The 25,268-nt window shown below is 39.6% G+C and overlaps 2 protein-coding genes across 2 annotated transcripts; one reads left to right on the top strand and one right to left on the bottom strand.

The window, feature by feature from the left end:
* The first annotated feature begins 3,286 nt into the window (after window positions 1–3,286).
* On the top strand, window positions 3,287–4,648 carry LOC138897092 (uncharacterized). Its single transcript, XM_070183048.1, has one exon. It carries the CDS (start codon window positions 3,287–3,289, stop codon window positions 4,646–4,648), a length of 1,362 nt encoding a protein of 453 aa, XP_070039149.1.
* Window positions 4,649–16,915: 12,267 nt separating this feature from the next.
* Window positions 16,916–24,361, bottom strand: LOC104121353 (uncharacterized). Its single transcript, XM_009633329.4, has 14 exons — window positions 24,054–24,361; window positions 22,740–22,901; window positions 22,491–22,556; window positions 22,224–22,331; window positions 22,027–22,140; window positions 21,807–21,908; window positions 21,523–21,708; window positions 20,646–20,735; window positions 20,446–20,580; window positions 18,983–19,105; window positions 18,785–18,870; window positions 18,454–18,709; window positions 18,239–18,316; window positions 16,916–17,717 (listed from the first exon to the last, which is right to left on the bottom strand). Exons 1-14 carry the CDS (start codon window positions 24,306–24,308, stop codon window positions 17,118–17,120), a joined length of 2,361 nt encoding a protein of 786 aa, XP_009631624.1. The 5' UTR covers window positions 24,309–24,361; the 3' UTR covers window positions 16,916–17,117.
* Window positions 24,362–25,268: the final 907 nt, after the last annotated feature.

Here is a 25,268-nt window from a genome sequence, read left to right as displayed (position 1 = left end):
TCTGATATGCCCAAGGAGTGACAAACATATAGAATTGGGGCTCGCAGGAGTGGCCGACTTTATGGTCAAAAAGGCCAATGGCACTATCATACCGATGATTCTCGAAGAAATTTACCGAGCTTTAACCGCTTGTCGAGCCGGGACAAAGTTTTTTGAGGGTTGCAACTTGCTTTTACAAATGTGGTTGGTAGAACATCTTTGTCATCGCCCAGGTTACATGAACTACGGTCTGACCGGACTCAATTGCATCGAAGAATATGAAAACTGAGTAAATGGTCATGAGTTGCCAGAAGGTACTGAGGCATGGTTCGCGTATTTGGGTTCTTTAAACGCAAATCGAATTAAGTGGACTTTCGGTTGGCTCCCGGTCGATGAAGTTATTTACATGTCCGCCGGAGTGTGCTTTCTTTTATTAATGGGTCTTCGGAGTATTCAGCCATATGCCCCGCATCAGGTCCTACGCCAATTGGGCAGATACCAAGCAGTCCCCTATGACGAAGATTTGAGTCCACAGGTTATTGAACTATGCCTAAAAGCCACATTTCCAGAAGAAAGGGTTCGTCAGATTTGGCACCAATGTAGGTTCTTGGAACCACAGACTCAAGTACGAGATTTGTCCATGGGTGAAGTAGGATCCAACTACGCCACATGGTACATGAAAAGAAGTTAGGTCGGTCAAGAGCCAGAACAGCCCGCCAAAAGGCCCCATGTCCAACAATTCACCGATGGAGCACGAGAGCAATGGGTTTGGTTGGCTAAAGAAAAGGAGTACCGAACTACTATAAACAAGCTAGAAGAACAAATTGAAAAAATCAAATTTGATGGTAGTTTGCAGGCAGCTGAAGATGAAGATGAAGGGGAAAAGATAAGGTTGGCCAAGGAAAATGAAGCCCTTCGATCCCAGATCCAGAGAATGAAAATAGCCGCCGAGACACTAGCAAGAAGTGAGAGAGATGAGAAAATTATAACCAACCTGAGACGGAAAGTGCATGATTACAGTTTTGACTTGACAAAGGCCGAAAGGGACTTGTTCAATGCTCAGGCAAGGCTGGCCAAAGGTGCGGAAGAACACCCTAGATTAGCCCACCAGTTGAAGCAGAAATATGACAAAGAAGTAGCAATTTTACAGAAAAAGCTAGTTGCCCTGGAAAATAAAATGATCAAGCAAACAAAGGATTTCAAGGCAGAAAGAGAGCATTGCTACGCATTGATTTATCAATTGCAAGAAAGCATGCATCAGTTACAAGACCAAAACAACACAGATGCACAGGTGTTGGAGGCTCGAGCCCAACAGATTGGACGTTTACTTCAAGAAAAGGGTGTCATCAGAATGAGGATTAAGGAGATAGCTGATTATGTTGTAATGAAATGCCATGAATGTGAAGACATGACCAGGTCTATGTTTTTTGCTTCTGTGATGATATTTGTTCGCCAGGTGATGGTTGACCTAGACCGCCTTCAAGAAGATATTGCCCGCAGGCCTGTGCGGAGACCAGCTAATGTCCCGCAAGCCTCCGGAGTACCAGTGGAGGCTCTTATGTATTTTTGATTTCCTTTAATAATCTATATTTTACTCTCTCCGAGTCTTGTTCGTCTTTGTCAAGGTTGTCTATTACTTTATTTCGAGTTTGTAGATTTTTCCTTTTGCAGCCATCGCTACTTTTAGTCCTTGTAATAGAAAATCCAAAAAGATGTCTTTTATTGATGAAATAAATTATTTTCGTATCTATTCATCTGAACTACGTAATAATTCGATTCATGCGGCGTCATGATATGTAGGCAATCTCCATAGGATTCGATCATAATCTTAAAAGAAAATAGAAAAAAGAAGAGAGAGAAAAAGAGAGAAAATGAGGGAAGAAAGAAAAGAGAGGCCAAACTAAAGAAAAAAAAATAAGAATTAAAAGAGCGAAACACAGCAAAAGGAGAGATGGAAAAATCAGGATTGGAGAATTTGGAAAAGCCGGGATGAAACATACAAGCCGTCGCAATGCATTTAGAAACGTCTAACTGCTCAAGTGCATTTTATCCCCAATATGCGATTACCTATCTGTAAATTGCTTTAAAACTGACCAAGTTGTTGTATGTGCATATAGACAGGTTCTGTTTTAGGTGGTTAGTTTGTTGGCATCCTGGCAAGTCACCCCTATAACACCAGATCAAAGTGCAAGGCAGTCATGAATAGCAAAGAATCGGACACAGGTGTTGTCGACCCGCCAAGGGAGATTGTAGAATCGGAGTCTGAATTGAAAGAGGAGGTCTACAGGTTGAAGCATCAAATGGCAGAAATGTATCAAGCCTGGGTCAGGGGGCATCCTCCACCTTCATTCCCCGCTAACTACCCAGAAAATCCCGCTTTCATCCCACCACTGTCACAAGCCCAAGATCCCATTACCATTGACCTTTCCCCGCAGCACGCACCAGGCTTTACCCCTTATCACCACTACCCTGGCACCTCGTCCCAAACCTTTCATGCTCCACCAGCCAAAACAACCGCATACCCTGCTCCGACATCCGCTCCTATTTTCGTAGCCCTTCCGCGAGCTACCCTTCACAGATCTTCTAGTGAACCCGCGTTCCAAGCTCCAGATACCCAATATTATGTTTCGGGACCAACTTTCAAAGTCGCGGATCCTTATTCCCATGCCCCTCACTTTGAACCTCCTGTCGAAACTGAGAAACCATCCCGGAATGTGGAGCAGGACGAGATGTTCAGGAAAGTAAAGAGTCTAGAGCAATCTATGAAGAACATGCAAGGGATAGGAAGCCAAGTAAGTGTGGATTACAAGGATTTATGCTTATTTCCGGATGTCCAACTGCCCGCTGGGTTCAAGATGCCCAAGTTTGACCCGTACGATGGACATGGAGATCCCGTGGCCCATTTGAGAGGCTTTTGCAGCAATATGAGAGGCGCCGGTGGGAAAGATGAATTATTAATGGCGTATTTCAGTCAGAGTCTGAGTGGGGCAGCTTTAGAATGGTACACCCGCCAAGACACTAGCAGGTGGTACACATGGGATGACTTGGCTCAGGCCTTTGCTCGGCACTTTCAGTACAATTTAGACATTGTCCCGGATCGCCTATCTTTGACCAAGGTAGAGAAGAGGTCCAATGAAAGATTTAGGGAATATGGTTTCAGATGGAGAGAATAAGCTGCAGAGTCTACCCTCCGATGGAAGAAGATGAGATGGTCGAGTACTTTCTTCAAGCCCTAGAGCCCACTTACTTTGGCCATTTGATCTCAGCCATAGGTAAGTCCTTCAACGATGTGGTAAAGATGGGAGGAATGGTGGAAGAGGGACTCAAGTCAAGCAAGATCATGAGCTACTCTGCCATAAAAGCAACCACACAAGCAATTCAAAGTGGCACTGGAAACCTGTTAGGCAAAAAGAAGAAAGAAGATGTCGCTATGTTTGTCTCCGGATCATGGCGTGGCCTAAGGGGTCCGCCTCACCACTACACCCAAACTCAACCCCGGCCTCAAACCTACACCCAAGCTCCATATAATCCATCCCAGCATTATTTCCCACCACAAAACCCTCGATATTCTGTCGAGCTACCCCAATACCATGTTCACCACGCACAGTCATATGCACAACCCCCTCCTTACCCGCAATGGCGTGCTCCAACTCCACAAAATCCTTATCCACCCCCACAACCATACCGAGACCCTACCGGTCCAAGCTTTCGATCAAGGCCGGATTATAGAAAAGAGAGGCAGCAGCAGAAAGAAACCTTCACCCCTATTGGAGAGTCGTACACCAGTTTGTTTCAAAGGTTGAGGCAGTTGGACGTTTTGAGGCCGATTGAGCCAAAGACACCAAATCCACCTCCAAGGAACCTTGATTATTCCCTCAGATGCGTATATTATTCTGATGCCCCAGGGCACGACATAGAGAAGTGTTGGCATTTGAAGAGGGCGATCCAAGAGCTTATTGATACAAATCAAATTGTGGTCCAGAGCCCGGAGGCGCCAAACATCAACCAAAATCCTTTGCCAGCCCATGCAGAGACACATATGATTGAGATAGTTCATAAGGACGGGCAGCCCAAGAATTCTTCCAAGTCTGTCATGATAATCCGGGCTAGCGAAAGTAATCCAGTTAAAGCCCCAGATTTTGCAAAAGCAATGCCTTTGACGGTTGAAGGGGTGTCAGAGAAGCCAAGCACGCTCAACGTGAAGCCATCTGTATTGGTTGTGAAAGGTCCTCCGGTTGATGTTGAAGCGAACCAGGAAAAGCAAAAAGTGGTCGTGCCAGGGGTCCCAGGCAAGCCTGTCATAATCGTAGAAGGGGCTCGTGTTACCCCCGTTATTATTAAGCCAGTGACCCAATTACCAATAGTTGACACAAAGGCCGTCCCGTGGAATTACAAACAGGTGATAGTAACATACAAAGGGAAAGAAGTAGAGGAAGAAGTCAATGGAACCGGAGGACTGACTCGTTCTGGGAGATGTTTTACCCCAGAAGAACTGAGGAAAACCAAGCCATTCAAGGACCGCCACATCCCGGTAAAAAAGCCGGTCACCGAAGAAGAGGCTGAGGAATTCCTGAAAAAGATGAAAATGCAAGACTATTCCATTGTAGAATCAGTTGAGGAAAACACCAGCTCAGATCTCTCTTTTGTCTTTGCTGATACATTCAGATGAACACCGCAAAGCCCTGATGAAGATTTTGAACGAGGCTCATGTTCCTGATAAGATCACGGTGAACCACTTGGAAAAGATTGCTAACAAGATTTTCGAAGCAAACATGATCACTTTCTCAGATGATGAACTCCCTATAGAGGGTACAGAACATAATCGAGCTCTTTATCTCATAGTGAAGTGCGAGGATTCTGCCGTCTCAAGGGTACTGGTGGATAACGGTTCTAGTGCGAATATTTGCCCTCTGTCTACTTTATAAAAGTTGAAGATTGGCACTGAAAGGATCCGCACTAATAATGTATGCGTTCGAGGCTTCGATGGAGGAGGGAAAGATTCTGTTGGTGATATAATGCTCGATTTGTCAATAGGGCCAGTAGAGCTCACTATGGAGTTCCAAGTGCTAGATGTGGTTGTCTCCTATAACCTGTTGTTGGGCAGGCCCTGGATCCATGCTGCCAAGGCAATCCCGTCTTCTTTACATCAAATGGTAAAATTTGAATGGGACAGGCAGGAAATAGTTGTGCACGGTGATGAGAACTCATCTGCTTACAATGACACAATCGTTCCATTTATTGAAGTTGAAGATGATAAAGGGCCTTGGGTTTACCAAATGTTCGAAACAGTGTCTGTCGGGAAAATTCCCGAAGGAGAATGCATCCTAGGTCCGAAGATACCATACGCGTCTGTCATGGTAGCAAATGAAATGTTGAAGAATGATTTTCTGCCGGGCAAAGGTCTGGGTTCATCTCTGCAGGGTATTGTGCATCCGGTGTGTCCACGTGAAAGTTTCGGTACATTTGGTTTGGGATTCACACTCATAGGGAAGGACGTGAAAAAGGCTAAAAGTTCGAAAGGAAAGGCATGGTCACTCCCTAAACCTGTTCCACATATCTCCAAGTCTTTCGTCAAGTCAGGGGTCGCCAAACGCCCAATATCAGTGGTCCCAAAACCTGTGGTCGACTTTGATGAAGATCTGATCAAGAGGTTCCAGAGTCTGTTTGACGAGGTTAATATGGTCGAAATTGGGGAAGGTTCCAGTAATGCCGATGTGCAGCTTGTTGGGCCAAATGTGAAGCTTAGCAATTGGAAAGCTACTCCTCTCCCCATCCGGAAGGAGTTTTGGTAGTTTGCTTTGTTTTCCTTTCTGTCATCTGGGTTATTCCAGGGTTAATCCAGATTTTTCTTAGTTTTTGCTTGTTTCAATGTACAAACCCTTCTATCTTTTTATTTTCAATGAAATACAATTTCCAGTTTTCCATTAATCCTGATAGCATTTCATTTTTGTTTTTTGCTTTTTCTCTCTATACAGTTCTTTTTATGCTGGTTTCAATGACATGACACGCATGAGGAATTTTCAGCCAAATCTTAAAAGCCAATCTAAATCTGAAATAACGATCCAAGAAGTAGAGGGTGATGATGAAACAGAATACGATGAAGAGGCGGCATTTGAGAAAGTCAGTAGAGAACTAAAACACTTCGAAGAAAAACCCAAGCCTAATTTGAATGAAAACCGAAGCAATCAATTTAGGGGATCAAAATAATGTCAGGGAAACCAAGATAAGTGTGCATCTGGAACCGCAAATCAAGGAGGAAATAATCAAAACACTGTTTGCATACAAAGATGTCTTTGCATGGTCGTATGACGACATGCCGGGTTTGATAATTGACTTGGTAGCTCATAAATTGCCAGCTGACCCTACATTCCCTCCTGTCAAGCAAAAGTTAAGAAAGTTCAAGACTGACATGAGTATGAAGATTAAAGAAGAAATCACAAAGCAATTGGAGGCAAAAGTCATTCGGGTCACTCAGTATCCCACTTGGTTAGCTAACGTGGTACCAGTACCAAAAAAGGATGGTAAGACGAGGGTGTGTGTTGATTATCGTGATCTCAACAAGGCAAGTCCAAAGGATAACTTTTCATTACCGAACATCCACATTCTGATTGATAATTGTGCCAAGCATGAGATCGGGTCTTTCATGGATTGTTATATGGGATATCATCAGATCCTGATGGACGAGGAAGACGCAGAAAAGACAACATTCATTACGCCATGAGGGACGTATTGCTACCGGGTAATGCCATTCGGTTTAAAGAATGCTGGGGCAACTTACATGAGGGCGATGACTACCATATTTCATGACATGATACACAAGGAAATTGAGGTTTATGTAGATGATGTGATCATAAAGTCAAGGAAACAGTCCGACCATGTTGGGGATTTGAGAAAGTTTTTCCAAAGGCTCCGCAGGTACAACCTCAAGCTCAATCCGGCAAAATGTGCATTTGGTGTCCCGTCGGGAAAAATATTGGGATTCATAGTCAGTCGACACGGTATCGAGTTGGACCCGTCAAAGATTAAGGCCATCCAAGAATTACCACCACCAAAGAATAAAATTGAGGTGATGAGCCTGCTCGGGAGGTTAAACTACATCAGCAGGTTTATCGCTCAACTCACGACAACTTGTGAGCCCATCTTTAAGTTGCTAAAGAAGAGTGTTGCGGTTAAGTGGAGTGATGAGTGTCAGGAAGCATTTGATAAGATCAAGAGTTACCTGCTAAACCCCCCTGTGTTGGTCCCGCCAGAACCTGGGAGACCTTTAATCCTCTATTTGACGGTCATGGATAATTCTTTTGGTTGTGTGTTGGGTCAACACGACATCACGGGCAAGAAAGAGCAAGCCATTTATTACCTCAGCAAGAAGTTCACTCCTTATGAGGTTAAGTATACTCTTCTTGAAAGGACATGTTGCGCCCTGACTTGGGTGGCGCAAAAGTTGAAGCATTATCTGTCATCCTACACTACTTACCTCATTTCTCGCATGGATCCTTTAAAGTATATCTTTCAGAAGCCTATGCCCACAGGAAGATTGGCAAAGTGGCAGATTTTACTCACAGAGTTTGACATCATTTATGTGACTCGGACCGCGATGAAAGCCCAAGCCCTAGCCGATCATTTGGCCGAGAATCCAGTGGATGAAGTAAATGAGCCACTGAAGACTTATTTTCCTGATGAAGAAGTGATGTATGTTGACGAGGCTGATCATGATGAAAAGCCAGGTTGGAAACTCTTCTTTGATGGAGCTGATAACATGAAAGGTGTCGGAATAGGGGCTGTACTCATTTCTGAAACAAGGCATCACTACCCCGTAACAGCTCAACTTCGATTTTATTGCACTAACAACATGGCTGAATACGAGGCATGCATTCTGGGTCTGAGGCTAGCTATAGACATGGGAGTTCAAGAAATATTGGTTTTAGGAGATTCAGATTTGTTGGTTCACCAGATTCAGGGAGAATGGGAGATTCGGGATTTGAAGCTCATACCGTATCGACAATGTCTGCATGATCTTTGTCAACGATTCAGGTCGGTAGAATTCAGGCATATTCCCAGGATTCATAATGAGATTGTCGACGCCCTGGTTACTCTGGCATCAATGTTGCACCATCCAGATAAGGCTTACGTCGACCCTCTGCAAATCCAAATCCGTGATCAGCATGCCTATTGCAATGTGGTTGAGGAGGAACTTGATGGCGAGCCTTGATTCCATGATGTCAAGGAATACATCAAATCAAGGGTATATCCAGCACATGCCACGGGCGATCAAAAGAGAACCATTCGACGTCTGGCTAGTGGATTTTTCTTAAGTGGGGGAATATTGTACAAGAGAACTCCAGATCTAGGATTACTAAGGTATATAGATGCTAAACAAGCCTCGACTATCATGACCGAAGTGCATTCCGGGGTTTGCGGGCCACATATGAGTGGGTATGTCTTGGCGAAGAAGATTCTTCGAGCAGGTTATTATTAGCTCACCATGGAACGTGATTGCATCAGCTTCGTTCGCAAATGTCATCAATGCCAGGTGCACGGTGATTTGATTCATTCCCCGCCATCTGAGCTGCACACAATGTTTGCACCTTGGCCCTTTGTTGCTTGGGGCATGGATGTCATTGGACCGATTGAGCCGGCAGCGTCAAACGGACATAGGTTTATTCTGGTGGCCATTGATTACTTTACCAAGTGTGTCGAAGCTATAACTTTCAAGTCCGTGACCAAGAAGGCTGTGGTAGATTTTGTTCATTCAAACATCATTTGCCGGTTCGGAATTCCCAAGGTAATCATCACAGATAATGCTTCCAAACTCAACAGTCGTTTGATGAAAGAGGTTTGCCAACAGTTCAAGATCATGCATCAAAATTCCACTCCATATCGTCCTAAGGCAAACGGAGCTGTTGAGGCTACTAACAAGAATATAAAGAAGATACTTCGTAAGATGGCGCAAGGTTCTAGGCAATGGCATGAAAAGTTACCTTTTGCTTTACTGGGTTATCGCACTACTGTTCGCACTTCAATAGGCGCAACTCCCTATTTGCTGGTATATGGAACCGAGGCAGTTATACCTGCAAAAGTTGAGATTCCATCCCTGCAAATCGTTGTTGAAGCTGAAATTGATGATGATGAGTGGGTCAAAACCCGGCTAGAGCAATTGAGTTTGATTGATGAAAAAAGATTGGCGGCAATATGCCATGGTCAACTGTATCAGAGAAGAATGGCAAGAGCATACAACAAGAAGGTGCATCCCCAAAAATTTGAGGTGGGTCAGCTGGTATTGAAACGCATCCTCCCACATCAGGCTGAAGCTAAAGGCAAGTTCGCCCCAAACTGGAAGGGGCCGTTCATTGTGACAAAGGTGTTGCCCAATGGTGCTTTGTATTTAACAGACATAGAAGGTAAATGTGTGGATATGGCTATCAATTCTGATGCAGTCAAGAGATATTATGTATGATTTCTTTGCTTATCTTCAATCGCATTTTGTACTAGGCATGTTCAAAGTTGGAATGATGAAGACATTTTATTCTGCTATCCCAAACACTTTTAACATTGGTTACCCCTTTTTGAGCCTTATTTATTTTCTTTCATACCCCTCTTTTGGAATCAGAAGCAGAGTTAGAAATATAAAAGAAAAGAAAAAAAAAAGAAGAAAAAAGAAAAAAGAAAACGAAAAAAAAAGAAAAAAAAAAGAAGGAAAAGAGAAAAGCAAAGAAAGAAAAAAGAAAAGAAAGGAGAAAAAGAAAAACCAAAGTAACAAAAACAAAACTCTTATTTTGGAACTACGTTAGACTTGATTCCTTTTAAGGATACGTAGGCAGCCTTACTCTGAGGTTCAGTCCCATCAAATAAAGTTCAAAATTCCCCAGATTCAAAAACTGAGGCAGAAGTTTTAGTTTTGCAATAGGTTTGATTCCAAAAGTTGTAATTTTGAACCCTTTCATCTTAAGTCATGTTGAGCCTTATACCACCTTTACTTTCTAACCCTTTCCAAAAGCCTGTACTACAGTCCAAAGAAAGACCTTCCGATCAATCTTTGAGGATGCCAAGTCAAGTGAGATAGAGGCATGATTTCCATCATGGGTAGCACTTTGTTCATTGGGTAAAAGGAAAATAAATAAAATGAGAGAGTCTTATTGGTGAAAACCCTCACGGGTACCGTAAGGCGATGGTGAGTTGAGGAAAAATTTAAAATGAGAGAGTCTTATTGGTGAAAACCCTCACGGGCACCGTAAGGCGGCGATGAGTTGAGAGATGAACAAATGAGAGAGGCTTGTTGGTGAAAACCCTTCGGGGCACTACAAGTCAAAAGAGGTTGGTGACTTTACGGAAAAGTTGGATCGTTGAAAGCCCGGGTTTTAAACTATGAAGATATGACATGAACAGAAATGTGATTAGTTGGATGGATTAGGCTGATCAATCCGAAATGCATGTCATGATCTTTAGAGCCAGCTGATTCATTCAGATAAGTCTCTTTTCAATTTTTCTTCAAATAGTCATCTCAGTTTTTCTTTTTTTATTCCTATTTTTCGAAGTCACTTCGCTTCGTTTCTTTTGGGTCTATTTTTCTAAGTCTCTGTCAAATTAGTTTTTTGTTAAGCAAGCAAGAAAGGACTTCAAAGCTCATTACCGGCTTTTTATTTGCACCAAGTGAAATTTGGCCAGGCACATTCCAAGTGACGTGGTTCAGAATGAGCAATGCGATGGTAACTGAAGTTCAGGTGGTCAAGTGATTTGTGAATTTGTAGGAAATACAAAGGTTCCACAGTTGTCAGAATGAAAGTGTTATACGACGAGTTGAGTGTAAGGGATTTAAGTCATTCAGAGGTTTTGTGTTCGAGGTCCGATTGAAAGGTCAAATAATTCTTCATAGCCCGAAGAAGCTAATCAGAATGAAGCAGGATAGTGGCAGAAGCAGACACCTTCAGCAAGGATGCCACAAACTAACCGCCACAGTTTCAAACTGACAAAATTTTCTTTGTTTTAAGCAGGGAAAGAAATCTTGTTTGCTTTGCTAGGAATCCCCCATGAGGAAAGTATGTTCCAGATAAGTTCAGTCTTAAGTTTTCAGGACCCTCCTGGATAATGGGATCTAGTTTTAAGTTTTCAGGACCCTCCTGGATAATGGGATCTAGTTTTAAGTTTTCAGGACCCTCCTAGATAATGGGATGCAACTAACAATCAATGAATGTTCCTGGTACAAACTGGGGCAGAAATTTTTCTCTGTTTTGTCTGTGTTGTCATGATCACAGGCACCCACCTGGAGAATGAGGGAATTTATTCAAATTCTAAGTCATCAGGCACCCACCTGGAAAATGAGGGAATTCATTTCTGTTTTAAGTCAGCACAGGCGCCCACCTGGAGAATGAGGGAATTTATTTCAAGTTTTTAAGTAAGCAGGCATCCACCTGGAGAATGAGGGAATTTATTTCAAGTTTTTAAGTAAGCAGGCACCCACCTGGAGAATGAGGGAATTTATTCAAATTCTAAGTCATCAGGCACCCACCTGCAAAATGAGGGAATTCATTTCTGTTTTAAGTCAGCACAGGCGCCCACCTGGAGAATGAGGGAATTTATTTCAAGTTTTTAAGTAAGTAGGCATCCACCTGGAGAATGAGGGGATTTATTCAAGTTCTAAGTCATCAGGCACCCACCTGGAAAACGAGGGAATTCATTTCTGTTTTAAGTCAGCACAGGCTCCCACCTGGAGAATGGGGGAATTTATTTCAAGTTTTTTAGTAAGCAGGCACCCACCTGGAGAATGAGGGAATTTATTCAAATTCTAAGTCATCAGGCACCCACCTGGAAAATGAGAGAATTCATTTCTGTTTTAAGTCAGCACAGACGCCCACCTGGAGAATGAGGGAATTTATTTCAAGTTTTTAAGTAAGCAGGCACCCACCTGGAGAATGAAGAAATTTATTTTAAGTTCAAGTCAGTCATCAGGCACCCACCCGGAGAATGAGGGAATTTGTTTTAATTTTCAAGTCATTATCAGGCGCCCACCTGGACAACGAGGGAATTTATTTCAAGTTTTTAAGTCATCAGGCGCCCACCTGGAAAACGAGGGAATTCGTTTCTATTTTAAGTCAGCACAGGCGCCCACCTGGAGAACGAGAGAATTTATTTCGAGTATTTAGTCAACATTAGGCACCCACCTGGAAAATGAGGAAATTTATTTCGAGTTTTAAGTCATCAGGCGCCCACCTGGAGAACGAGGGAAGATATTTGAGGATTCAGTTCAAGTTAGAAGTAGCAGAAGCTCGCCTCAAGAATGCGAGCTGACAGTCCGAGATGACTAAAGGAAGAAGTCTCAATCCAGAATAAAAAGAAAAAAGAAGTGAATCCAAAAATGCAGAAGTAGATGAAGAGATATGGGCTGCTCAAGACATGATTGAAGTTGCAAGCTTTGCATGTCCCATCTTGATCCGAAAAGCTGAAGAAGAAAGAACTAGCACTTGCAGTTAGCAAGCATCAAGGTTCAAGTCAAAAGTCCGCATGAAAAACCATTCAAGACTCAAGATCAAGCTTCAGAAGACTCATAGATAGGAATCTTGTAACTCGTAGCTGATAGGCTTAGTTAGTTTCTTTTTCATTTTGACTTTGGTGTAGTAAGGAGCTCAGTAAGAAAGAGCAGCAGCAGCAGCAACAGTGAAATCACAGCTTCTCGATAGTTCCATCTATCAAAACTTTTAAAACTATACTGACCTGATTCCTCCATAGCCGAGGATATGTAGGCAACCTCGGAAGCAAGGTTCGGTCAAACATTTTCAAAATGCTTCCATGGAGTATACAAACGGTAAAAAATCGCTCGTATTTGCTCAATGTATCTTTGCCCGAAAACTCTTCGTGTTTCCAAGTAAAGAGGGGCAGCTGTGAGCATGTGATTTTTGCCCGACTAAAATATTCCTACAATATTCACAAATAGACCTTTTTCTTAATTGTTTTTTTTTTCTTTCTTTCTTCATAAGATTTTGTAGGAAATTTTGTTAATCAATTGTTTGCATTTAGTTCATATTTAATATTTTAAAATCATAGAAAATACCATTAAAATGTTCAAAATTTCATGCATTGCATTTTAGGTTGTTATTTATATTTTTAAGGTTAAGTTGTTAATTAATTGTATTATTAAACAAAAATCACAAAATACTATAGGTTCTTGTATTTTTAGCTTTTAGTTTCGAATAATTAATTTTGCTTTCATTATTTTTAGGTTAATTAATTATCTAAATATTAGAAATAATGAGTAGGTTAATTTTGCAAATTAGAATTGAGCTAGAATCTAATTAGGATTTGTTTTTCAAAATTTGTAGATTTTTAAAATGAAAGAAAACAAAGAAAAGAGAGGCTTTGTTTGGTCTTGATTCAAATTGGGCCAAAATCTGCCCCAGCCCAAATCTGCCCCAGCCCAATCCCCTTGACCCTTCATCTCAATCCAACCCGCTGACCCGTCGACTAATCTGCCCCACTCCCTCTTAATCTTGGCCATCCATCCACTTAGATCCAACGTTCCATGTTATTTACCCATGCCCAATATAATCTTCATTTCTAACAACTCCTAACCCTAATCTCCCTTACCTTAACCAGCCACACCACCCGTTTCACTCACCTCACTGTCGCGTCGCCACCACCCAAACCCACCGGAAAATTTCCTCTAACCATCACGTACTCCATCCTCTCTCCTCTTGCCACGTAGCCTAACAAACCTCTGACAAAGAATATGCCTCACCCGTTTTTTTCACGTTTTCACTCTCTTTTTGGATGGATTTAAGGTTAATGGGAGCCTCAGGATTAAAGTTTGTTGATCCTAGCCTTCCATTTGTCAAAAATCTGCCCATCTAAAGAGATCTATGGGCTTAAATCGTTTCTTGGGAGCAAAGGCAGAGGCTGGGGGATTTTTGAAGATAAATACTCTTTTTCGGATTTGAGGGAAGAGGAGGTTTTGGACAGATTTTCTGGGGTGAAAAATTCTAGGGTTTGAAGGTTTTTTTTTTTAAAAAAAAAATATTTTGGTCCAATTTTCCCCTTTTTGTCTTTGAGCCGCCAAGTAAAATTTTTTATTTCAATCATTTTCTTTTATTTTATTTTTTTTATTCCTAAGCATGGAGTGAGTTTGAACTCCGAATTTATGCTCGAGATTTGATTTCAATCATCGGTTCAAGTTCTGCTCGTTGCTTTGACTGCTCTGAAATTTCTGGGTTTATCATTGATTGCTGGATCTATCGACTGCTGTTAGCTGAGCTTTGGATTTCTTCTTTTTCTACTGCTTTTGTTTGGTCTTCGCGACTCTACTGTCGCCTGAATCATAGGTACACATGGAATCCCTGTAATTTTGTTTAACTTTACATGGCCTATTTTGAAGTTATGAACATGTTGAATGATTCTATTGAGCCTTGATTTTCCATTTCCATATTTTTTCTCTCTCTTTCTCTTCCCTTTATTCTGTTGTGAATCGAATCTTAGGCGAACCATTAAAAGATGAATTAAACTAATAGCTGTTGTTGGGGGTTTACTAATTCCTTTTCAATTGGTTTATCTTATTTGGACTGTCAGTTTGTTTTTCAACTTCTTCTATTAAGTTACGCTAATGTTGGAGTGAGCAGAGATTTGATTGGACTTCATGTTGCAATAGCACTGTCACAATGAATATGTCTTAGTGTTTGAAGTATTCTATTGCTTGATTTCAGCATATTGCATTTTCTTTACTGTGCTTGGTTAAAGAGTTTCATTAGCATTTTAAAATCCTCTGTTAACTCCAACTCATATGCATTGAGGAGTTACTTCCTTAGTTGAGTCTTAGCAGAGATCTTTAAGAGTTATAATATGTATCGTCATTTGCCTATCTTTGACTTTAGAAGATGTTAATCTTTTCTTACTAAGAAAGAATTGAAGATCTGAAGGGATTAGGGTCTGCAGTATGCTACTTAGCAATCACAAAAATCTTTAATAGCATTTAGTTAAGCAGTAGTCAGAGTTAGTCATTTTTCTTACTAAATTGAATTATGATGTCATTCCATTGTGTCATTTGAGGGTGCGTTTGGTGTGAGTTCGAGTGATAACATCGGAAGGATAAATCAGTTAGATAAAATTAGTAGGAGATTTAGATGAGACATGCTTAATTTATCATAAGGAATGGGGGAGGTGATAGGAAAATCTTTAAATGACTTTTGTTTTAATTTTTTTATTTATTATTATTCAGATTCACTTTGCTTTCATATGCTTTCCGGCTTTCCTTAATTCTCATATCTTCAACTGTTTCGAATGTATGGCTATCGGTATCATTCTTTTATCCCTTTCTTTATTTGTTTTGATATTTTGTCTGCTTTGGATTTGTGTCATCCTGATGAACAAGAATTATTGTGCTTGAAATTAAGGGGTGGGAATCGGGAAAGATTTAGTCCATTACTTCTTAATTTACATGCTTTAGGATTTGACTCGGTCTAAATGCATGCAATAAGAAGTTAAAAATGAAATGAGCGATTTTGAATATCGTAGCTTACTTTAGGCGCGATTCATAAATAAATCATCGTGACTATGGGTACGATTTCCGTGGCATAGTCATGATACGTAATTCCAATCTGGGTGTGCATTTCATGTGACCCGACTATAACTTCGAATAATAATAAAATAAATACGTCGTAAATCGCGGGTGCATTTCATGTGGCGCGATTTGCAACGTGTACCAAAAACAAGCGAGTGCGCGATGTCACGACTTGTTAAAACAAACTCCATAAATAATTAAAAGCGGTCAGAAGGCTAAAAAGCACAATAGGTTTTAAATATATAATAAGTCAGATAATTGGGCCAATTATTAATAGTTGAGCGACTGTGCTAAAACCACGGAATCCGGGAGTGCCTCATACCTTCTCCCGGGTTAACAGAATTCCTTACCCGGTCTTCTGTGTTCGCGGACCATAAAATAGAGTCAATTTCCTCGATTTGGGATTTAAAATAAACCGGTGACTTGAGACACCATAACAACTATTCCAAGTGGCGACTCTGATCAAATAAATAATCCCTTTTCGAACAATGTCACTTAAATTGGAAAAACTCCCCCTAATATTTTCTGCGGGAAAAAGGAGGTGTAACACTATGTTATCAATGAGATGAGTAAAATGAGTTTAGATGTTGATTCAGAAGAATTTAACTCTGGCAAATTTGATGAAAAATGAGGTAATGATGATTATCAAACCTATTCGTTTCTGTGAATAAGTTTATGTATGGGAGCTAATGATGGCCTTAAAATCAGCCAACGCATGCATAATACTAGAGCTTCACTTCACATTGTTTCTTTCTTTGTTTTCTGTTTTCTTTTTTAGTCCTTATATATCTATTTCTTGTGCACAGATATATCTAAGGAACTAATTTCCTAAGCGCACACCATTATATATAACTGATGATTTTCCTCAGCAACACCTTTCTCACAAGAGATTGCAAGAGGATTAAAAAGAAGAATTAACCTAAATAGCCACCCACCCAACAACTTAAACTAAAATAGCTAGTAAATGTATAATATGTATATATAACATATGTATAACTATGTATAATTAGTATATAATCAGTGGCGGACCCATGATTTTGTGCAAGCGGGTTCAATCTCAGAAGTACATAATTTTAGTCGTAAAATAGTAGTTGTCAAGTGGGTTCAAATAAAATATTTATACAAAATTTATGCAGTTTTAATCCTAATTTATATATATATACAGTATTATTTTTTGATGACTGAACCCGCTTGCCACTACGTGCGTCCGCCATTGTATATAATCATGTATACAGGCTGCAAAAATAAACAATGAATCAGGCTAGCTATGTGTAAAGATAACTTATGACCATCACGTACGGATTCCACCATTTTCGGCTAGCTATATGTGTAAAGATAACTTATGACCTTCACGTACAGATTCCACCAATTTCAACGCTTTGTTCTATCATTGGCGGATTTAAGATATAAATGATGTATTTCAACCTTTAACGTTCTTAGCACTGAAGTCATTATACTTCTAAAATTATGGGTTTATATAAAATATTTGCTAAACTTTTTATGAGTTTTCACATATGTATCTATAGTTTGGGCAAAAATTATACTGGTCCGGATGAACCCGCTTGCACCTGGCTGCATCTGTGACTGTGTTCCATGACTGTTAGAACAAACTAAACACAGCCTGAGTGCTTGAAAATTCATCCCTTGTAGCATCTTTTCTCGATTGGGTTTCCTTGTTTGCGCGCTCTTTAACAGATGCTGCCTTCTCAAGAGCATTCTTAGCTTCCTTGACAGCAATGTCATATTTACGTTTCCACTCCGCCGCCTCCTTCTGAGCCGATTTAGCTTGTTCTTTGGCAGCACGATACTTCCTTACTTCATAATCCAGGTCATCTTTTTGTCTCTGTAATTTTTCAATTTGTCGCTCAGCTTTCTCAATCTGAGTTAATCTTTCCATAGCTAATCTCTGAATATCATTCTTTTCTTTCACGGCCCTAGCTGCTTCAGCCCTTGATTTATCAGCCAACGCAGTTGCTCTTTTAGCCTCTCTTTCATATCTATACTGAATATGCTCAAATCTAATGGACTCTAACCGGTACTTCTGCTCCAGATGAACCTTCTCCTGTTCCAAAATCCTAGCTTTTCTTTCAAATGATTGTGCAGTAGCATTGATATTCTCTAGCCTTTCACCCAATTTCTTGACTTCAACCTTTAAGATTGAAACTTCTAGATCAGAGTTCTTTACTTTTGATTCAGCAGCCTGTAAGAAGTAATAATCACAGAATAGTCATTAGTACAAAACAATCAATCAACTACACCTCAATTCTGAACTAGTTGAGTTTGGCTATATGAATCATCTGTATCCTTTTTGCTCCATTTGGGCAATCACTAGTACTAACACACATGCAAATCTCTTAAACTACCACATACAAAATGAGCGCAAGTATCCTTTTATTTACATAGGCAGGTTTACCTAGTTGAATTGCCAGAGAGAAATTGGTTCCAATCATAAAAATTGAGAGTTCCATTCATCAGATCTAATTGGCAAACTTGTCGATCAATCCACAAGTTAACACATAACTAGAGGTTACTAGATTGCCAAATAAAAGTTCGCGCACTCCAAATGCTAAAGCTAGTGCAAAGGGCCAACACTTTAAAATAACAAACAGAGAGTGCCCACCCCTCTTTCTGACTTTTACTTTGCTCTATCCCACCACCACCTTTTTTTATACACAAGATTGGTGCAAATGCAAGTTATGTAGTTTTAGATAAGCAACTCACCCTCAACTTCAAATTCAGTGTTGCTAAATGCTGTTCAGCCTGCTCAAGCTTAGATGTCTTGTCTTTTATTTCTTTGTCCTGCAGTTTCATGAACAAATAGAACTTTAAATGTCATCTTGGAAAACTAAGAAATGATGTTTCCAGGAGGGTTGAGAAGCAAAATCAAACAAAGCAGCAAATTGAAATTGAACCAATATTTGTAGCAATATTTTCACCTTATCGGCCAGAGTCCTTAAAAATTCATCCCTTAAAGCATCTTCTCTCAATTGGGTTTCCTTAACAGCAATGTCATATTTAAGTTTCCACTCTTCCGCCTCCTCCTGAGCTGATTCAGCTTGTTCTTTGGCAGCAGCCAGTCTTGCTTCAGCAGCAGCAGTAATGGACTTCAGAGCAGATACTTCTGCACTTGTTTTCTCTGATCCAAGCTTGTCTATTTGATTCTTGATAAGATCAAAAAGTGGACTTTCCACGCTGGAAAATTAATGTGATATTACATATATACTCCCAATTGCAAGTGCTTCAATAAAGCATTGATAATATACAAACCTTTGTTGTATGAAGACGATTAATTTTCTCCACTTTTCAGGACCTTGGCACGTTGCTTCGTACTTGGATACTAAACAACCAAGAACCTGCATATAGCATATGCATTTCCGGGTATCTGTAACTTAATAAGCCTGAATTCCAGTTTAGCTACCTAAAAATAGGCTAAATTTCTATCGTAGTATCATGAATAAAGCTTACCTTAAGAACACCATCTATGTTTCCATGAGGAGCATGACAAGCCACTTTCAGTTCCTTTTCCATGTCCTCTATGGCATTTGAACACCGTAGATAGGCCTCCCTAAAGGCATCCTTTTTAAGTTCCTGTATCAACATAAAAACCAATTTGACAATTGAAAAGAGCTATTTAGTAGCATAGCGTAGATACTCACTACCAGGAAACTTTTACTGAATACCAGCCAGAATGTCAACGGGCAGGTCCATATAACATATATAGTCAATATCATGTGGGCAGATGGCCCATGTGCAGATATCAAACCAATAAGAACATAGGAACCGTATCTACACAGGGACAGGCATTTTTCTGGGAAGAAACAAACATACCAAACACACAGGCATTAACACATATGTGCCTGAACTTTGACTCAATTATCACCTGGTTAGCAGAGAGAAGAGTTGTAAATGAAGGAGAGAATTAAGATACATTTCACAGGTCACTTATACGATGAAAGAAACAACAATAACTTCTTAACCATGCAATTCACTGAAACACAATGTTGAGATTTACTAGAATATTTCACCATTCCAAAAGTGTAAGTAGTGAAAATACAGTCTAAACAGAATAATTTTACACTTACCCAAAAAACAGAATAATTGTACACTGTACAGATTAATTAAGAATCTTGTCAAGTAAGAACTTTTCCTTATCTAAATTAGTCTTGGATGTATCTTTCACTAATTCATCAAGTATTTTTTTCTCATCTTCTCCTTTTTCACAACTTCAAATGAAGATCAAATGTCCTAGATGCTGATTTTTGCATCAGGAATAATATCCTTACATTACCTATAAGAAAATGAAGATCAAATGAAACCTCTAAAGCTTGACTTCTGCGTAAATAGGTTTTGCCATTCTATGAAAAATAGAAAATGTCCTCCGTATAAAGATACTCAAAGAGAAACGATAATGGTTATATCTGAAAGCATTACCTGAACCATCTCTGAAAGCAAGGAGGAATTTCGTTCTGATCCAAGGCCAATCCACGGCTCAAAGCCAAAACATAATAAATAAATACTACTAAATTCAACAACTAAAAGACCTCCAATGAAGCAATAATAAGAAAACCATGTCCCTGGTTCCAACATTAAATACTAATCGCATTACATAATTGTCAGATTTAACCCCCCCCAAACCCCATGACACTCTTCCTAGAACCTAGTCAGTGTCGTTTATTGGCTAACCTATTGGCAAGTATCTCTAGAACCCCAATCCTGAATATAAGCAAATGAAGTAATGTAGAAGCATGATTACAAAATAGTTTTTGTTTTTTGGGGGGATAAGGATGGTGCAGAAGCAAAATAAAAATTAGTATTAACTCATCCTCTACGAAGGAATGTATTACGACACAAACATGTATGCTTATATCACTATTCACTAATGCACTTTATCCTCCATATTTGAAGTAAAGGGTAGATGAAAAACTAACCTCAAATGCCTCTTTTATGAAATTCTGGAGACGCTTCTCATATTTCATCCTGGTGGATCCAGCCCCCACAGCAGTACAATTAAATTCTGTCATGGACTTTTGAGCCGCATTTTCATGTGCTTCTCTTAGTGCACCCTGCGATGATTGAAATATTAAAAGCAACCAGATAATGTTAGCAACGAAACAAAAGCAACACTTACTTCCTCCGGGGGCTTAGAACGATCAAATGAAGCCATGTATCTATCAGCAGCCAAATCGTATGCCCTTTGACACTCAGCTTCCTCAACACTCTGCAGAAATTAAAAAGGAAAACATGCATCAGCATACATTATAGTGCATAAGCTGGGTATACAGAGCTAACTCACAGTGTAGCACTTGGCTTCAGCTGAATACCATTTTAGAAATGACAACAATGACATGGGAAGTTAAATAACATCCATACAAGAAAGCTGGAAAAACTCCAAAGGGATTTTCTATGTACGGTTCAATCGGGGAGAGGAAGTTTCACTTGATCAATTGGGAGACTGTCACTACACCAAAGTATTGTTTTTTTTTTTTTTGGGGTGGGTGGGGGGTGAGTAGAGGAGGATGCACTTTGGAGGGGGATGATCACACAGAAGTATGTGTGGAGGACTAAAATTGTCTCACTGCCCTACGGGTGCAGGCATTGGAGGAATATTTTGAAGGGGTGGGAAGAGTTTGTAGGGAACATTTTATTCAGAGAGTGTGATGGAAGTAGGTTCAGTTTTTGGGAACCTAGTGAAAGTTATTCTTGACCTTCTCCAATAGTTTTTCTCTAGTACAAACCCCAGATTTAAGATCTCTATTTATCCTTATTTCTTCTGTTCAGGGCCACTTTCTTGGTGCCAAGTCAATGTAATTAATGATTTGAGTAATAATCATGCAACAACAATTAGTGGTTTCTTTTTGGTCCCTCGTTCGGGTCAATGGTGTTGGTGATGAGAAAAATGATGTTTCTATTGGAAAACTATTTGCGCAGTTACAGAGAAGAACATCAATGATGTGGAGAAAAAGAAAGGAAAAAGAAGTATATCTGCCATTAAGAACATCACTAACCTGCCATGAAGAGGTGAATGTGGGCACTGCACCATTGTTAAGAGCATCCAGGAAGGACTGAGTTATACGAGCAAAGAGCGGTCCTGTCATAACAGTCCCTCCAACTTGCTTTGGTCTTGTCCTCTCAAAAACAAATCTTGTCAAAGCATCAAGACCAGCTTTAAACTCTGGCCTCAGGTTTTCCAACTACATGTGAAAATCGATACTACAATTAGAATAATTAAAGGGCAGAATCACAATTAGATAATAATAGTAGAGAATGGAACATATGAAAGAATATTAACTGGAATCTGATCTAGCCGTTGAAGCGCATTTTCATTGCTCAAAGGACGCACAAGGCTGAAGCATTCTCTATCAGGGAAAAGAGCACGAATGGATTCCCTAATCTGCAGTTAGAAGTTCCAAGTTCCGGGAACCAGTTTTTAAAACAGGGATGATTAAATTAGAAATTGAATAATTACAACACATAGTAAAGCAAAAGAAACATTCATGTAAAGTGGATACCTCGTTTTTAGCAGCAACACCTCTCCCACCACCTTGAACCGGCCTCAAAGCAAGTTCAAGGTAGTCCCACGGAGTTATTTTACGGTTGTCCTCAACCAAGTCCAAATAAAAATCCTTTTTGCAGAGAGAAAAAATATATGTCAACAGTTTCACAAGCAAGCACAGAAGTAAATCTAAATGAATCAACTCTGAATAACCCTAAGCAACCAAACGAAGATTGGGGAGAACTGTCCAAGCTCCGAAGCGCTGGCCATTTCAGTGACAAGAGAAAGACGGTCAATTGCAGCTTCATCAATATCACCCATCTATATTAATAGATCAAAGAGATTATGAAGACACCTAAAGAACAGACAAACTGTAGCAACAAGGAAATTCACTAAATCTTGAGGGGAGAACGCTAAACAGTCTAACAAGAATGCCATGTCAAAGGGAACGAATGAGATCCATGTTTGAATGCTCCTAACCTGGTTATATACAAACATACTTGAAAGAAGGACCGCCAAGGACAATATTTGTGTGCTATGTGTTCCCTGTCAAACAGCAAAACAAAACAGAAACTTACAAAAGGCAAAAGAGAGTCAGTAGCCATACAAGCCATATAGCATGTGCCAGGTGAGTGAGTAGTAAAAATCTTGACACTGCTATCAGTATGCAGGTGATACCTTCTTCAGAAAACCAATAAGTAATAAATATGTTAAAGGGCGGAAACTAACTGTTTGATCATAAGCATTAATTCCTTCTGTGTCCAACAGTAACAGATTGTATTCCGTTCCATCAAGAGCTGTTCTCCTTAAAGGTGCACTCCACAACCAAATACCTTTTGTACATGGCCGATGAGTTGGAGACACTTGAAAACCAGTACTCCTGCCAAAAAGCTATTGGGCATACAGCAAGCTCTCAGTTACATGTTTTCAGCAAAGTAGGAAGAAGCTCTAAGTTACATATGGTAATCTACTTGAGATAGCAAGTAAATAGCTATAAGTAAATAGTAGAGATAATTGTGGTTCCATTGTAATAGACCTTGCTAATAACATAACTGAATTGAGTTTCTAAAACAACAATATCACAAATGTGCTATAGCTTTGACTCACGAGTTGACTGTAATCTATGTATGAAATGAACAAGTCACAACCTCCGCACGGAGGATGACAAGTTTGCTGCAACAAATAGTGAACTCCAGTTGAAACCTTAAAAAACAATTTAGATGAACAAGAACAACCAGGCCTCAGTCCCAAACAAGTTAAGGTCGGCTATATGAATCCATACTGACCACGTTACTTCATTTAAATCCAATATTATGCAAATATAAATAAAAAGTATAAGGAGAACAGTAAATCTCAGCAAGATTAAACCACTCCTAGCAAGCAGTCTAAATCATCTTGACAGGTATGTTGAGCTAATATAAAATAGTTAAGGTCATACGTTGTACATCCTTCAACCAACACATATGAATATATTCTTCCAAACTCATTTCTACTCCACCTTTTTTTTTTTAAAGATAATGGTGATGTCGGGGCCAGCTTGCGCGCACCTCAAACTTATTCTATGGAGTACGTGCTACCTCCCACCAGCATATGTACCGGGCAACACTTAGGATCAACCGCAGCCTTCGAAACTCGGGAATAATGGGTGCCCCTTTACCCTCCTCCACTTAAATATCGGGCTTAGTACGCATAGCGCAAGGCTCAAACCTGTGACCTAAGTCACAAGTCCCTCAACCTTTGCCACTTGAACTAAGCCTCAGGGGCTAAGGCATAGCTGATTGATTGATTTAATGATGTCGATTCTCAAGTTTCAGAACAATTGCTTGATAATTCTAGTCATAACAATTAAATAGATGACTATTAGCTTCCAAAATTCCAATTCTAACCAACACCTACAACACTTGAGAGGAAAAACCCGTAATAAACAGCGGAGCTCTTTACAAACCATAACCACAACCCTAGATTGTGCATTTAACCAAAAATACATTTTAAAAAAACAAATACTAAGAGCTTAATTTATCTCTAGCTTGACTGAAATTTTACCTGATTAAGTAAAAAGCTCTTGCCTTGACGAGCACGACCAGAAACAGAGACAATACCAACTGGCTCTTTGACTAGTTGAAGTATCGCAAGGGCTTCGGGATCAATTTGGAACTTTCCTTCCTCATCGCAATACACGAAACGAACTGCTCTCTCCGGACCGGCGGCAATGTTAACGGCGGATGGAAGAGATGACAGCGACGGCGACGGTGATGAAGAAGGTTGCTGTGCGGAACTTTGTAACGTTGGAATCGCCATGCAAGAAGAAGAATTAAGGGAAAGTTGTATATGGTACTATAATATTAAAAGTGAATGTTACTTAGAGAGCAAGATAGTCTAACTAGGAATCAACTTCCTTTTTCCTGTAAACAGGAGGATTTTCTATTTCATTCGTAAGACTTAACAAATTGTACTATTATCTCTCTATAAATTTCTTTTTTTCTCTTATTTCACTTTATTTTTATTATTTTATAAAAGTGACTTATAGGTCACGGAATCGAGCCCGAGAAATAGTCATTAATACTTGCATTAGGATATGACTCTTCCGCGAACCTACGTGAATGCGGGATACCCGTGCACCGAATGACTTATTTAATAAAAGAAAATTACCTTTTTAGATGATTTTCAACCGGGAGGACGGTCAAGAGATACCTTTTCCGGTTTGGACAAATTTTAGTTGAAAATGAAATTAAAAATTACTTAATTTAATTTAAAAAATAATTACATTTTTGATTCAGTTTTTTGTATATATTAATTATTGTCTTTGTGATATTTCACTAAGAATATATAACTTTTAATTAATTAAAATGTGTCGGTTTTGTCTTAAAGTTACATAGAAAATACTTATATCATATTTAGATTATTTTGAGAATAATATTCTCATTATGAAGTAATAATACAAATTTAACATAATACACAAATAGTTAAATGTTTCCACAAGTAATAGTTAAACTTGTGAAGGAAACAAGCAGAATGATAAAAAAAATGTGCATTTCGATTTATTAAAGATTAAATGTGTTTAACCAAATAATAATTAGATTAGACTTTATTAATATTTCGGAGACTAAAACCGCAAATTCTTCCGATGGCAAGTTGAAAAATTATAGTTCGTAGAATGTGTTTGGGTAGCTATACGTTTGAAAGAAGAAAAAATCTTTCAATTTTTAACTCATAATACTTACTCCAACTAACATTTAAATATTATTATTAATATTTAGT

This window comes from Nicotiana tomentosiformis, chromosome 8, assembly GCF_000390325.3.
Source record: "Nicotiana tomentosiformis chromosome 8, ASM39032v3, whole genome shotgun sequence".
NCBI lineage: Eukaryota > Viridiplantae > Streptophyta > Magnoliopsida > Solanales > Solanaceae > Nicotiana > Nicotiana tomentosiformis.
The sequence above is the reverse complement of the archived record's forward strand: the minus strand, read 5'-3'. Positions and strand labels throughout refer to the sequence as shown.